The sequence below is a fragment of the Gavia stellata genome, chromosome 5, assembly GCF_030936135.1.
Source record: "Gavia stellata isolate bGavSte3 chromosome 5, bGavSte3.hap2, whole genome shotgun sequence".
Lineage (NCBI taxonomy): Eukaryota > Metazoa > Chordata > Aves > Gaviiformes > Gaviidae > Gavia > Gavia stellata.
Window position 1 is genome coordinate 58,600,006 of NC_082598.1, and position 15,245 is coordinate 58,615,250.

Genomic DNA, 15,245 nt, shown 5'->3' on the forward strand with positions numbered 1-15,245 from the left:
CTTTAACAACATTAGATTTCAGGTTATTTCTCTTTCACTGAAGAGCAAGGTATTTGCTTTCTTTATGTAAGTTATGTCAGCTTTTGCCATTAGTTTTTTTTGTTTTTTTACTTAAGATGGCACCATCTCACTTCAACTAAGTTGACATGTGTAGTGTAAAGGCATCATTCAGTTTGGAGTGTTCAGAATTAAACATGAACTCTACAGTATCATGCTGAAATGTCAAGTGATTCACGTAATTGATTCTGCCTGGTAATTAGAATAAGTATTTTTACTGTTTTCTTAAACATAGCTTGAGGGCTGTGGGTTTTAATTATTGATAGGAGTTTTTCATGCTATTTTTACCTCACTCTGAATTATTTCATCTGCTTCTAGGTCTTTCAATACACACTTTTCATGGGAACTTTTTTGTACGCTCTACTGATTTATTGTCCCTTGCCAATGTCAATCCTGATGCTGGATTTGCAGTGCAAATGTCCATTGAGGAAAGTCTGACTGACACATCTTTGGTTTGTTTTCAAACAGCTCTTTTGTATACTTCCAGCAAAGGTAAATAAATTCAAATGAATTGGCCACTGGGCTTTTTTGTTTCTTTTTCTAACATAATGCTTGTATAGTTAGTTCCACAGCCTTTTGTTGTTCTCTATACCCTAGGAGAATCTTGTCAAAGCTAGTGAGCCTACTTGGCAGTTAATCACATAATGTGAATCTTTATAAACTCTATTTTGATGGGAAAATGTAATTTATCTCCATCTTACATAGAGTTGCTTTAGCAAGATTCCTTTACTTACAGTATACTGTTGTTATAAGCAATAACATGTTTGGTACGCACTTTGTCCAAATTACACACCTGTGATGGATTGGAGTGAGTTGCTAGTACATTGGGTGTGCAAAAAGAATAGCAGCTCCTTTCTATTGTGGAAGAAGCCACAGAATTTTGAGATGGAAATCAATGTACTTCATTTGTAGGATCAAGACACTTACTGTGGATGTTATAAGCTAGTTTGTATTGTGAATTGGTGCTGATTCCTAAGGTGAATGCTTTAGAGCGTGGCAGAATTTGAACAGGTTAAGAGACAAGAACGGGAGATAGTGTTACAGCAATTTCCTGACTGGTATGTTTTTACAAAATGAGTGATCTTAAATGAGAGGAGATAAGCTGTAATGACTGAATTTATATACCTCTACCAGGAGATACTGCATAATGATTTCTACTTATTTTTATTAGGTGAACGTCGAATTCGAGTGCACACACTTTGCTTGCCTGTAGTAAGTTCACTGGCTGATGTATATGCCGGAGCAGATGTACAAGCAGTTGTATGCCTCTTAGCGAACATGGGTGAGTACAGACCAGGAAGATTCAAATATCCTTTTGTATGTTCTTAATTTTGCTGGCCGTTTAAATGAAGTAGTGAATGAAGCCTGGGTATTCTAGAAGAAGGTTGGAGTGGAGCACCCTGAAGCCTGAGAATACAAAAGATGACAAAAGCAAAGTTGTACCAAAACTATTAACTGAAATATGCCTTAGTCTGAATACTTAGTTAGTTTCAAAAGGAGCCTTCTTACGTTGTTGTCTAGAGTTTATTAAAGGACAAAAAATCATAACACACTTGGATCAAAACTCTCACTTTTGTATCGTCATCATCATGGTTGTTATCTCAAAGTTTAGCATGCTAGGATTACTTAAGAAACAGAGTGATCCAGTTCAGTGAGTTGCTGGAGACTAAAAGGGAACTTCTGACAACGGTGTATCCAAGATAGGCATTAGTTTTCTTATGCTTCTATCCTGTTGTTGCTGGGTTGAGGATTCTTACTTAGCCGCCTACTTGTGGGTCATAAGTAGCTGTTTCATACAATGATCTCTGCCATTGAACGTGTATGACTCTGTGCAGATTCTAGTATATGCTGTGGCGTATATTAATAGCCAAATAAATAAGAAGAAATAGATAGTACTTCTGAATCTCATCTGAAATGTGCGTTCAGTCCAGCAGGTGGCTTGCTCCAAGCGAAGGCTTTGCAGCCCTTTCTCAGCAGAGAAAGATGAAGCTTCATTTACACTAATCCTAATTATGCCACTGAAATAATGGAAGAAGTTGGGGGGGGTTGGGGGGGGCAGGAATCAAAAATAATTGCTGCAAATCTTATCTTGGAGGTGGGACAGCAGAAAGTTTCACCAGTAGCTAAGTTATTTGTATAAGGTTTATAACAGGATTTATATTTAGTCTCAAGTATATATGACAGTTTTAAACAATTTTTTAAATTTTCCAAGAGTAGGAACTAGGGCGTGGAGATCAGCCATGCTGTATTTTTTAAGCAACATTAAGGTGGGTTTCTGTGTGAGCACCCATCTTTATTTACTCCTCAAAAAAGTTAGGACCACAGGTGTGGGTTTTTTAAAAATCTTAAAATATCACCCAAAAGCACAACTAATATTTTCAAGAATTAAAGAGAATAAACGAGGCCAACTCTAATAACTTCTTGTTATCCTTCTACCCCAACAGCTGTGGATCGCTCAGTTTCATCTAGTCTTTCAGATGCAAGAGATGCCTTAGTTAATGCCGTGGTAGACTCCTTGGCAGCATACATGTCAACTGCCTCAAATCTGCAGCAGTCCATGCTGATAGCACCAAATTCCCTGAAGCTGTTTCCACTTTATATTTTGGCCCTTCTTAAACAGGTATGTATAATGTAGTGGAGTAATGTTTGATATTTAATTCATTGTCCCATTTGAGGAATTCTTCAGCTCTCAATCAAGCAATGTCTGCACTTTTCTAAAATTACAAAAATGGGGTTATCCTCTTCAAGGTTACAGGACTTCCACATAAAAGATCACAATGTTAGGTTATTTTAAATGACTAGTGCCTGAACAGTTTATTGGTTTACTTGACTTTTAATTTTTTATATTTTGTTTTATTTTGTTTGACAATGAAAGTAAAAAAAATAATATATATTGTAACAATTAGTATTTCTCAGATTTTGGCAGCTAATTGGTGTTGCCCATAAAGATTGTTGGAAGCTGCTTATTAGTACTTCTTCAATTTCATTTTATGACGAAAAAACAAGTCAAATATTTTTCAATGCATATACTTTGTACTTTAAAGTACCAAGAAGGAAAATGAGTTTCTGTGGAGATACAACGAAATCTGTTACAGAAACTAAAGTGATACAGTTTAAAGTTCATATAGAAGTAGTTACTACTTTCTGTTTTATTTTTAATATCTTTGTATTACCAAACATCATACTTAAAAATACAAAGAGAACTTACTGCAGGGTTTTGTTACCAATAAATCTCATAGCCTACAGATTTTCATGTCTGACAGTTCTTTGTTTTCGTATCGTGAATAAACCTTTATGTAAGTTTGGTAAGAAATCCAATCATAATGACTTATTTTCTTTGGCTTAGTGATTACTTTAGTCTCTAATATACTGATTGGGACTTCTTTGGTACTTGCATAGGTAATGCAGTTAATGGTGGGGAAAAAAACAGACCACTTATTGTCAAGAGGGTCCATGTAAAAGACAGAAGTAAGAGTGGCTGACAAAATAAGTTGCTTAGGGGTTTTTTATTATCTTTGTTAACAATAAAAAAAAAAGCCTGGAACATAGAGAAACCAAAGCCAAAACGCTCATGGCAGCCAAGGAGAAGAGGACTGATGTACTTAGCTTTGTTGTAGAAGTGAATATCAACTTCGATTAGAGGAATATTCTCCATTGTATCAGTATATGGTGCTTACCTCATTGTGTTGCTTCTAACAGCCATCGCTTACCGACTGCTTCTAAAGGAGATCTGAAAAATCCAGTAGGAAAGAGAGTTATAAAATAAAATTTATCCTACGAGAGCCTAGTTTCTGCTATAAAACGTGGAAGTGTATCTCCCTTCCAAAGCTCTTCCTTAACATTTAATTTTTATTAATTAAAAATCAGAGTTAATCTTACCTACAGAAGTATCTTTTTTGAACTCTGCTAGGTTCATATTGTCCCGTGATATCTTGCATCAGTGAGTTTCACAGGCCAGTAACATTTGTCAAGAATAAAAATGTGAAATGCTGCCTCCATCGCATACAAATTTTACACAAAGTGAGGGGAAAGTTTTTTATTCTCCTTCATCAATAAGGAGGGAGAATAGATTAAGTTTTAAAAGGCGTTGTGTTGAAGTTGTATTTGATGAAGATTCTAATGTATCTCAGTAAGATACATTTCTTTACAAAAACTTTGCCATCTTTGCTTGACACTTTCAAAAAATCTGAAATACACTGTTTAGATGTGACATAAAAGACAGGATTTATTTGAGTAACAACACCGTTCTCTTACAGAAAGCATTTAGAACAGGCACGAGTACACGCTTGGATGATCGCGTATATGCAATGTGCCAAATGAAGAGCCAGCCTCTTGTTCATTTGATGAAAATGATACATCCCAACTTGTACAGAATAGACAAGTTGATTGATGAGGTAACGTATGAAGCCTGTTTTATAACATTTTTCTATTTTTAATGGTCTGTTAAACCTGATGTTGTGCTGCAATAATTCAATTAAAGTTTTTATGGTAATGTAAACTGAGCATTTTCCATAAGTTGTTAAAAAAATCAAGAAAAACATTTATTTTCAAGTTTTGAGTTGCAAATACAGTAGTGTGTTATGAGCAGAACTGTGTGTTTACTTCATCTTGTTTCAGTGACCACAATAATTCCATCTTTTTCTATTATACAAAGAAAGCAGAGAAGATTGAATGCATTGGAAACATTTCCAGTGTGGTTTTGTGTTTTAGAACTGTTTTGGGGAAATGGATGAAGTAGATTTGGTGGAGGATTCTAGATTTTGTATACTGAAACCAGATAAAGTTGCCTCCAATAACAAACTTCTGGTGGTTTCCCTGACTGATGTGGATGAAACAGAATTGTATTTCTAGATGGTCATAATCAGACTGAGGAAGTAACTTCTTCATGTACAAAACCAGGTTTTATTAGTTCGCCTTTTACAGAGGTAGCTTAGGAAATGAATGCATTTTTAATAGTAAGAAGTAAGATGGGATTTTATTTAAGGTCAAAGTTACTTGTAACTGCAAAAATTAAATTGTTTTTTTAAGTAAGTTTTCATGAGTTTGTTAGTCACTAGCTTTGGAAAAATAGATGTAGGAGGTTTTTTTTTTTAAATGTCGTACAAGATTATATGGAAACTTGAGTAGGCTCTCTGGCAGTTGGTATTGTACAGCCCAACCTGTGAGCTATTTATAGTCTCAAAGTATCTTTTAAGGTATTTCATAAACCCACATATGCAAGTCTAAACTCAGTGTTCTTCAGTGGAATTGATTAGTTAGTCTTTTTATATACGTGCACACACAGAGTATTTAAGAAGCAAACTTCTTCAACTAACCTTGTTATGTTTTTTGTGAAACTTTTGCTGAAACAGTATATTCAGTGTGAGAGCACTGGAAAGACCCAGCGGTGTCTTTGGGAGATCCAGTTCTGTAGGCAAAGGATTTCAGATCAGTTATTTCTAGTAAAATAATACAGAAAATAGGGCTTATTTGACCTACTGAAATTAAATGACAAGCCACATTTTAGATCATAATAGAGTGCTAATCTGCTGTTTAGTACTACTTCAGTTTAAAGTATTTGTGACAGAGGCTGTTCTTAAATTTGTTTCTTTAGAAAATTCTATGATATATATATTAGAGAAATTTTTTTAAGTTTTTGCTGGTTTTCTTTTCTTTTAACACTTGATTCTTGACAGCATTGAGTAAAGCCTGGAAGTTTCCTAAGTGGAATTCAGTAGCTTGTTTTTCATTGTTATGCATAAATCCCGAAAAGCTTCTAATCTATTGCACTATAATATGATCTTTTTAAAGTAGTGATTTGGTTTTTAATAATATTTTACCACGTGGAGATGTGCTTAGTCTCTAGACTATTTTTCCCCTACATTACTTGCAGAATGCTTCACAGATTCTTAATAGATATTCAGCCTGGTTTTGTATTGGAGGGGGAAGCAGCTTTAGTCTGTAAATACGGGGGGGTGGGGTGGTGGTGGTTTTGTTTTTGTTTTTATTGCTGGGGAGGAAGGGGGTTATTTTTTAATAATGTCATTGCTAACAGCCAAATTGTTTGATCAGATCAGGCATAGTGCTCTGCAGACAAACCCATGTATCGCTTCAGGTGGGATGTTAAATCAAGGAACTTTGTTACTTGAATGCAGTAAAATAGTGAAGCCTTACAGGGAATAGAATTTGATGTTTTTCTGCTCTTGCAATGTTTCTAGTGAAGTTGAATGCAATGAGAAAATCTATGGAGGCTGACTGTAGAAAAATAAGTGTAAACACTAGAATTCTCTTGAAAATTTGGCATCTATAGCATGAGAAATGTTACATGCACAACTTAACTGAACTTGCGTTATTCTTTTTTTGGGTAATAAAGTAGCCTTTAGGTTAAGTAACAGTTTAGAATTGTTTAATGTACATAATCATTTTAGGTTTAACATGGCATTTTGTTACATGAGAATTCTCAAAATTTTGCTAGAGATTAACACTCTTTTCCTGTTTTATTTTACCTGGTTAAGATAAAAAATAGTATTTATTTATATTCTAGTGTTATTGCATATTGTCTTTTGTTACAGAGTACAATACATGTGAATGACAGAGTTGTTCCTCAGCCACCTCTTCAGAAGCTGTCTGCAGAGAAGTTGACAAGAGAAGGAGCTTTTCTTATGGATTGTGGCTCAGTAAGTTACTGGTTTCACACATTCTTTTTTTTTTTTTTTTTAAAAAAAAAAAGGCAAACCAAACCTTGCTGAATTATTAAAAGCAGTCAACTCTCAACAATTAACAGCGTAGTGAATCAGCATTCCAGGTAACCTGGCAGTAATCTGTGTTCCAGTGAAAGGCTTTCATATTTTGATCAGAGGAGTACCTTTGAGGTTGTATATTAAGGCTTCAGAGGTTAATTTTTTTTCATGCTAGACTGATCAGAATATATCAAGAGTTTACATCAAGTTTGGTTTGGTTTTTTTCTGGAAACAATGGATTTCCATTTTCCAAAATTTCTCTTAATGGTTATTAAATTGTATGTACTACAGTCTCTCTAACAAAGCACTTCTCATTGATGCAGGAGCCTTCTCAATTATGCACAAGTGTATGTGGGTTTATGATTTGTGACTTGTGTGACATAAGAGTTGCAAGAGTGAGGGAACTGTGGGGAGTGAACAAGATCTGTAGATACAGTTTAAGGTATTCATAGAAATCACACTAAAACCCACTTTATTCAAGTAGCATAGTGCTTTATCCAATTCTGTGATAAAACATTATGGTACTCTAATGGCAGTCTAGAAAGTGCTTTAAACCTTGTATGAGTTCAGGGGCTGAGTCTGAATGTCAAACTAGCTTCTGTCTCCAGATGTCTGAAATAATTACTATAATGTGTTTTGACAATTGATGCTTTACTGTGACTTGTTCAGATCGGGAAGTCAGTATGCAGTAACTGACACAGTGGTGTGACTTTATAAAATTTAGGTTTTTCATTGTAGGAGGTAACATGGGAAGTTAGCGCATTAACTGTTCCAAAATAGATGTGTCCTGCACCCTCATTCTTTCAGTATTTGCGTTCTACCTACACTTTTTTGACATTTAATTATTTTATTTAATTTTGACATTTAAATTATTCCAAATGCTACCGATGTATTAATAAGTAAATGTACAAATAACAAATATAGAGATACATATATATGAATTACAACTGGAACTCTCAAGTGATTCATTTCCATGAAAGGTATTATTCTGCTGTTGTTCCAGTTATGTCACCACCTGTCTCTTTCTCTAAAATGTATGTAAGGCCTTTACTAAAACTGATTCTGACATCTTGCAGATTTTTTACATTTGGATTGGAAAAAACTGTGATAACAACTTCATAAAAGATGTCCTTGGATATCCAAACTATGCGTCAGTACCACAGAAAATGGTAGGTATTTTAATGAGCTGTGCTGAATAGTGCTTATGTTTTGGAATCTATATTTAATCTTTTTTTTTCTGCATTTTCAATTTTTTAAATTATGTAACTGAATTAAGGGTTTTTTACTTGGGTACCTTCCAACCTGTTGCCAGCTTCATAGGAGACAGATAGAAGTTGTCAAATGCTTTCAAGGAAATAATTCATGGAATGCCAAAAAATTGTTCTGTGACATTACTGCTTTTATTATTTTTATGGAAATAAGTCTGGGCTCACAAGAATAGGATGGAATTTCATAGAAGGAATACAAAAATTATCTATTCAGATGTGTTAATTGTTAAGACTTGAGTTACTGTATTGATATCGTGGTTTTCAGAAGCCTTGTGTTGTCTGAACCTGGTGTAAGATACCATGTCTGTGGTATGAGGTGATAAGCCTGTAAGTAAAGAGTAAGGGTTGAGTTTTGCTGAGCTTCCAAGCCTTGAGTCAATGTTAAAAAGAAATGCTTTTAGCTAATAGAACATCAAAGACCCTTGGATGTGTGTTTTGGTGGAGGGTTTTTTATGTTATAACCCGTACCTATAGTCATGAAACAAAGCAGCAATTAAAGAGAAGACCCCTCTTCTGTGGGTGGTGATTCCAAAATGTCAGCAAGTGGCGGGTAAGGATGGACCCTTTTAAGACACTCTAGAAAAGTTCAGAATCACATGGTTATATTCAGATAGTACCAAAAATATGTTAGTCATTGTAGAAACACATAGGAAGATATTTTCTCCTTACAAAGCTTGCATAGTATGTGAAAAGTAAGTGAGATGGGGTAATTATAAGAGCAGGTTAAGAGTGGTGAGCTTTAAGACTGCTATAATATTGGACTGCTTGTTCAGAGTTTTGTATTTTGCTTGTATTAGCAATTTAAAACTGTCCCCTCTGATCAGCTGGTGGTAAGTATTAGTTGACAGAGTTTTTAGGAAGAACTTGGTTAAAGGAAGGATACTTTTTTTTCAATTGCTATATAGCATCTGTTGTAATGAGAAGGAGAGAAAAAAATAACATAAAAGTTACCTTTGCTTTTAAATTATGTCCTCCATTCATTTACTAGAAAGGTAGCAATGGAACTACTTCTAAATCTGTAATCAATTATTTTATGTCATATTAATTGTCTTAAATGGTTATACTGGCCTAAAAGCTGGTATATTTAGCTTGATGAATGGCTCAAGCTTTTTTAATTCTATTTTTTTCAGCTCATTCCCCAACCAAAAAGTACGGTATAATCTTTGCGTTGAAATTTGCTTACAATTCAGATTTCACTTTTTCATGTTTTGTTCATCTTTTCAGTGATGCAAAATGCAACATGTAGGAACTGGATTGACAGGGAAGATAAAGGCAAGAAAACTGCGAAAGCAGATTTTGAAAAGATGACTTTTTAAGTGAGCTTTCTTTCTAAAATCTTTTGCACTTAAAAGGCAGTTTCAGTTAAAGATGTACTGCTGCCTACAGAACAGATATTACTGAAATTTTGTACTTTAAGCTGAAGAAAAATGTATATGTAATCCATGGCTGATAATTTCTTAATAGAACTTGTGGCTTGGGTCATGTTACAACTATCAGAAGCTATTTTTTTGAAATAGTTTTGATAATAAAAGATGATGACTTCTTTCAATTACTTTCAACCAGACACAGCTTCCTGAGGTAGATGCACTTTCTTCAGAAAGGACACGATCTTTTATATCTTGGCTTAGAGACAGTAGACCATTAAGTCCAGTTCTTCAAGTAATAAAGTAAGTATTTCTGTTAGATACTGAGTAATTATTGCAACTTGTATTTACAATTTCTAATTGAAACTGATGAAAAGTGGGAATATCTGATCCGGAAGAAAGTGAGTAACATTCTCTTTCTCTTTCCAGTTGATATAGTGCTGTTATCTAAAACCCCTTAGGAACAACTGCAAATTCAGTTACAAATAGTTTTATTGGTAGGAATTAGTTGCATATTTTTATATTGTTAAGAATATACTAAAGCCGTGGATGTCCTTATGGTCAATGGGGTTAACCAGGTTAATTTCTGCTATAGCTTTATAATTTCAGTACATATCTATAAAAAAAAAAAAAGGTTAATAATCTGTAGATAGCCTAATAATTGCATGTTACTGAGCTCCATAGGACAGCAGTTGATTTATGACAGATGAGGCAAGCTCTGAAGCCTTTTTCAAGCCATGACCCGCTTAAAGAAGTTTAGATTCTCTAAAATGTTTATACTTGAGTTTACGTTTCATTTGTCCTCTCTAGAGTACTCAGTTTACTGAGCCAGATGGGAGATCACATTTTAGAGAGTATGACAACTTTCTTACTTGGATAAATAATGTTTAAACATAGGACGGAAGCTTTTCAACTATTGGCATTGTGGCTGCTGCTTGAATTGCGAGTAGTGCTGAGACACCATAGTAAATAGCAGATCTTTGCTGCATGCTGTACTATACGACCATAGAGGATGGTGCCCCAGCAAATATTTGCTGTGTCCCAGTGAATTTCTTCCTAAATTGTTATTGGGGCAATAATTTTGGATACTAGGTCTTTGACACATTTACCTTCTCTGTTCTGTTGCCAAGTAAGAAAAACTGGGGAGGGGATTAAGATTACATGTAACCAGAGATGTAAACTTTCTGGGTTTTTTTAATCTTTATCAGGATTTAATTTAACTCTTTCAGAATTCATTGCCACCAGCAATACTTCTAAACCAAATTAAATTTTGTGTTTCCTTTTTTGTGTTTCTACAAGATACTTGAAATGCTGTTTCACCTACTTTTCTACTGGTTTATATTTTTTTAAAAGATGCAGTTGTTTGATAATGTATTACAAATTCTAGGTTTTTTCCTAAACTTTGGATTATTTGCAATTGTAGTATCTTTGGACTGAATCTAGACTCCAAAGGAGAATAAGTAATTCAGTAGAACTTATGCCTCTTCTTGAATTTGGGGATTTTTTTTTTCCTCAATGTTTGGACTAAAATACCTTCTTCTCTTCTTTCAGAGATGAGAACCCTGCCAAAACAGATTTTTTCCAGCATTTAATTGAGGATCGGACAGAAGCAGCTTTCTCATATTATGAATTCTTACTTAATATTCAACAGCAGATTTGTAAGTGAACAAGGAATAAGTAGAAGAAAAATCCTGACTTCGGATAGAAACACGGGCCGAAGAGAAGCATATGGGAAGTTACGAAAGTGGATGCTTGTTCTTCGCAATATACAGTGACCAGCACTGTTTTGGAAGCTCTACAGCTAAAGAAGTATATATTTCCAAAAGAATTTTGCAGATTTACTTCAGTCTAAAAGTGCTAGGAGTGATGAAGCTGTTTCACTAGTAAACTTTAAAATGGTTTATACACGTTTCCAGTTGTGCAGCGGTATGGTGCTCTGTTTATTGCAAGCTGGTGAATTTATGTAGCTATGTGGGATGATATTTCTTAACGAAATGTACCATTAGGTAAAGCCTTTTTTCTTACATTTATTATAGTAGCCCTTCCAGATCCAAATTCTTAACAGAGATGTCAAAGGGCAGTGATGTATGTTGGTTGTTTATATGACTTTCTTTTTAAAAGGAATTATTCATATTTACTAAAGACTTCGGCAAATTCCCTGTGAAAGTTGTAGAGTTTCAGTAAAGTACATCAGTTGTAGAAATAAAATATATAATGTACATAAGTATTACATTTGTAAAGAAAATGTAAAAAAATGTAACTAAAAAAAGACTTAGCTCAGTGTGCAGAATTGTTGAGTGCTCAATGATGAATTGTTTTGTCCCAGGCTAGACAATGAAGTTGACTATTAAAACATGCTAAAAAAAAAAAGTATCCATGTAGAAGGAACACAGCTGCTTCTTCTGTTAATTTTAGGTGAATTTATTTATGATTGGCTTACTAATTAAAAATATTTTGCTTTATCATGTGTTTTTATATTTATGCAAGTATAACCTTTTTGCAACTAAACTCTTACTGAACTGAATATTGAAGAGAACATGTTTACCACTTTATTTCAGACCTCCGGAAGGGAGGAGAAAACATGGCATAGTCTGAAATGAGCTATTGATATGAAGTTCCTAAAACTCTTCTTACATATTATCCTAAAGAAGGTGTATCTGTTAACCTTGTTTTACGTTTTGTAAACTACTGTAGTCTTAGTCCAGCTTTCTGTAACTTGTGTTGTCTGCCATTTAGAGTAAGCATGGCTAATCACTCGCTCACACTTGATTTGATTTCTGCTGTGATCTAAAGAAAAAAAAAAAGAGGGGGTGTAAAAATTAATTACCTCACATCAATGAAAGTAAAGGCTTTAAAATGTCAAAAATTCAAAATGTAATCACACTGTTGCATCTTTCTGAAACCTTGTTCTTGCTAATGTTTTGGTAACTCAATGATTTGGGCTTTTTGATAGATTTATCCCAGATTTTTAAATTTGGTTGTTAAGTTGGGATGGTTTTGGTTTGGCTTTTTTTTGTTTTGAGGCACATTAGAAATAATTCATAAAGCACAATCACTCGTACTTATTATTCTGAACTTTGTTTATTTGTTTGGTTTAATTAAATGTGACTATAATGAAATAATTAAGTACAAAAAAGTAAATGATGATTAGTATGATTACATTTTATTTTAAAGTAGCCTTGAAAACGCTAACATTGCATAGCCCCTGAGTCAGATAGTCAAGAAAAAGATGTACTAGCTATGGTTTGCAAATGCTTCAAAAGCTATGCTAATTAAATTCTGCAAAGTGGTGTTATTCTGCATGTTAGCACAAACTCATTGTTTGGAGAAGATACCTTATAAGTTATATTTGTGTGTTGTCCTCAACTAAATGTGTTTAAGTTACCCAAAGATGACTTAAGAGAAACTTTCCATTTAGTAAATTAATTTATCATGTAATAAATGTCTGAGGCGATGCTGAATGTTGTCCCTACATCAGACCACCAGGATTTCAGTACTTGTTTGTAGATTAATTTGCACTGGGTGAAAGCGAAGTGCTTCTGAAAAGTGGGGCATCTTAAAAATCATTTGTAATTGCAAAGATGAGGGCATGTTACAATTGTAAATGCCCCATGATAGATGCTTCTGACTTGTGAGCTTAAGATTGAATATCTGGGAACATACTACGTCACGATTAATTGCAACATATTCTGTAAAACCATTACTTAAAGCTTTATTCTTCTATGGGTTTTGTATATAAAAATTATGAAAAGTACATCTTGAGAGCTTTTTGTTCAGTAAAATTATTACACGGCACAGAGAACCTAGTTATTTCTTTACTAATTATAGAGCACATCTCCATTCTGACTGATCTTTGGTTTAAATTTTTAAAAAGATAGTCTCACAGAAGTATCTTGACTTTGCAACATCTCAGGATTTAGCGTTTTGAACAACAGAGTATCTGTAGGCATGGCAAGTGTATCTAAAAGACAGTTTTACTTTCAGTGGTTTGGATCACACCACTCTACCAGAAGATACATGCCAAAAGATTAATCCCTACCAATGGATGCACTGTGAAGCTCAAGAAGCTTTTTCCCTCCCGAGTAAGATTTTGGAGGAGAGAGAAGAGGCATGCTTTCCCATCTCTTTATATAAAGTGCTGAGCTGTCCAAAGAACATCTCTAGCCATTTTAGGGATTGAACTCTTCTCAAAACGGCTTCAATACTGCATAATATAAATCATGCCTATTTCATGAGAAATTTCAGATTTGCTGGGGAATATGTTTCCTTGCCCCAGCTAAGTAAGTCTTTGGAGGATCAGTTCAAATTCTTAGCATTTTAAATACCAACAGCGGGTGTCCCTTTCTGTGTCTTGGTTCTAAAAGCAACATCTTGTACGTCTTTTACCAACTAAGTAGTGTGGGAGTTCCTCTTGGAGAAATTACAGTCCAGGAAGCTCTTGCAATGGTAGGATATGTGATGCAGCTCCCAGAGAATTATTGCTAAGCTTGATTCTGTATTTTGTTCTTAAGCTTATTCGAAATAAGCCTGATGTAGAGCTTCGTGGCAATGGAGGAAAAGATGACCAGGTGCAGGTGATTTTTGTTTGGCTTTGATTTTCGGTAGATTTTGTCAGATATTGAAAAGATGGTTTTGTCATTACTGTTGTTTTTAAAGCCAGAATCAGTTGTTAGTAATCCTGAGAGTCAAGAGCTCTTCAGTAATTTAAAATGTTGTGTCTTACATTTTTTCCAAGCCAAATACATTTTAAGAATTTTATGCAAAATTTTCAGGGTATGGAACAAGTGAGTTTATGAGGGAATAATTGCAACCTCAATTGCTGATTTCTGTAGTTAGAAGTATTAATTCATGCATAAGAGTCCTGGAAGATTTTTATTTCAATTTTAGAGTATATTTTGTCTCAGTGCTGTATTCTGATTGCAGGCAGGATGTAACCCTGCAAAAGCTTAGCACCCAGTTGCAGTAATAGCAAGTTTAGAGGTCTGAGGCTCTGACTGGCCATGAATTTATGGAATACCCCAAATATGTGTCAGTTACTCTGTCAAAAAATTACTGAAGTGACTTTTTGTTTAAAAGCAGTTCTTCAGATGTAAATACATATTAAATCTTCTATGTATTTCTTTCTGGTAGTTTACTCTGTTTAAAAAAAGGATGGAGGAGTGTCTACATACGCTATTGCTTCTCTTTTTCATAAAGGAGGTAGAATATAATTCTTTCAGAATCACAAAGGTTAAATTCTCGCTGGAAAAATGTAACAGTAATGCCTGTTGGACCCAGGTAATTCTGAGCTTTAGCGTAACAGGTTTTTTAGTACAGTTACGTTGGGAACTTTAAAGGGGGGGTGGGCACACTGTAATGATTTATTGATGTAATTTCTTTACCTGTCAGTTCCCAGAATTAAAAAAAGCACATTTCTAGCAGCCTTGTATGCCTTTACTTAAACTGACATTATGTTATATTCGAATGCAGGAATCTGGACCGTGTGGTTACAGCTATTGCAAATAACTGGGATTTGAAGTCTCTTGAGAACATTTTGTTTTTCCTCGCAAGCTACCGGTGATGCCTTTTCATGACAAACCCAAAGGCATCCGACTTGTTTGAATGTAACAAGAGAATTCTCGCATGATTAGTGCCATGTAAAAGACATTATTACAAGAGCAATGACAATTCAAATAACCACATTACAGGTGTTTCTTCAGTTTATGCCCCAATCCTGAATTCTTACTGATTTCCACTTGCAGGGCCTTTGATGTCTTCTCCTTTACAATTTTGGTAACAAGAAAATATCAAATACTTCAAAGGAAAATAAGAAATTCTGTGAAGGTCCTTAGCAAAAG

At 34.5% G+C, this 15,245-nt stretch overlaps 1 protein-coding gene across 1 annotated transcript in view; it reads left to right on the forward strand.

Moving 5' to 3' along the window:
- Positions 1 to 13,096, forward strand: part of SEC24B (SEC24 homolog B, COPII coat complex component) — a 48,400-nt gene extending 35,304 nt beyond the window's left edge. Inside the window, exons 17-24 of the mRNA XM_059817759.1 lie at positions 376 to 549; positions 1,229 to 1,339; positions 2,502 to 2,677; positions 4,314 to 4,451; positions 6,609 to 6,713; positions 7,853 to 7,945; positions 9,608 to 9,711; positions 10,960 to 13,096. Of these exons, the coding sequence (XP_059673742.1) occupies positions 376 to 549; positions 1,229 to 1,339; positions 2,502 to 2,677; positions 4,314 to 4,451; positions 6,609 to 6,713; positions 7,853 to 7,945; positions 9,608 to 9,711; positions 10,960 to 11,074 (1,016 nt within the window). The 3' untranslated portion in view covers positions 11,075 to 13,096. The remainder of the gene's footprint in view (positions 1 to 375; positions 550 to 1,228; positions 1,340 to 2,501; positions 2,678 to 4,313; positions 4,452 to 6,608; positions 6,714 to 7,852; positions 7,946 to 9,607; positions 9,712 to 10,959) is intronic.
- Positions 13,097 to 15,245: the final 2,149 nt, after the last annotated feature.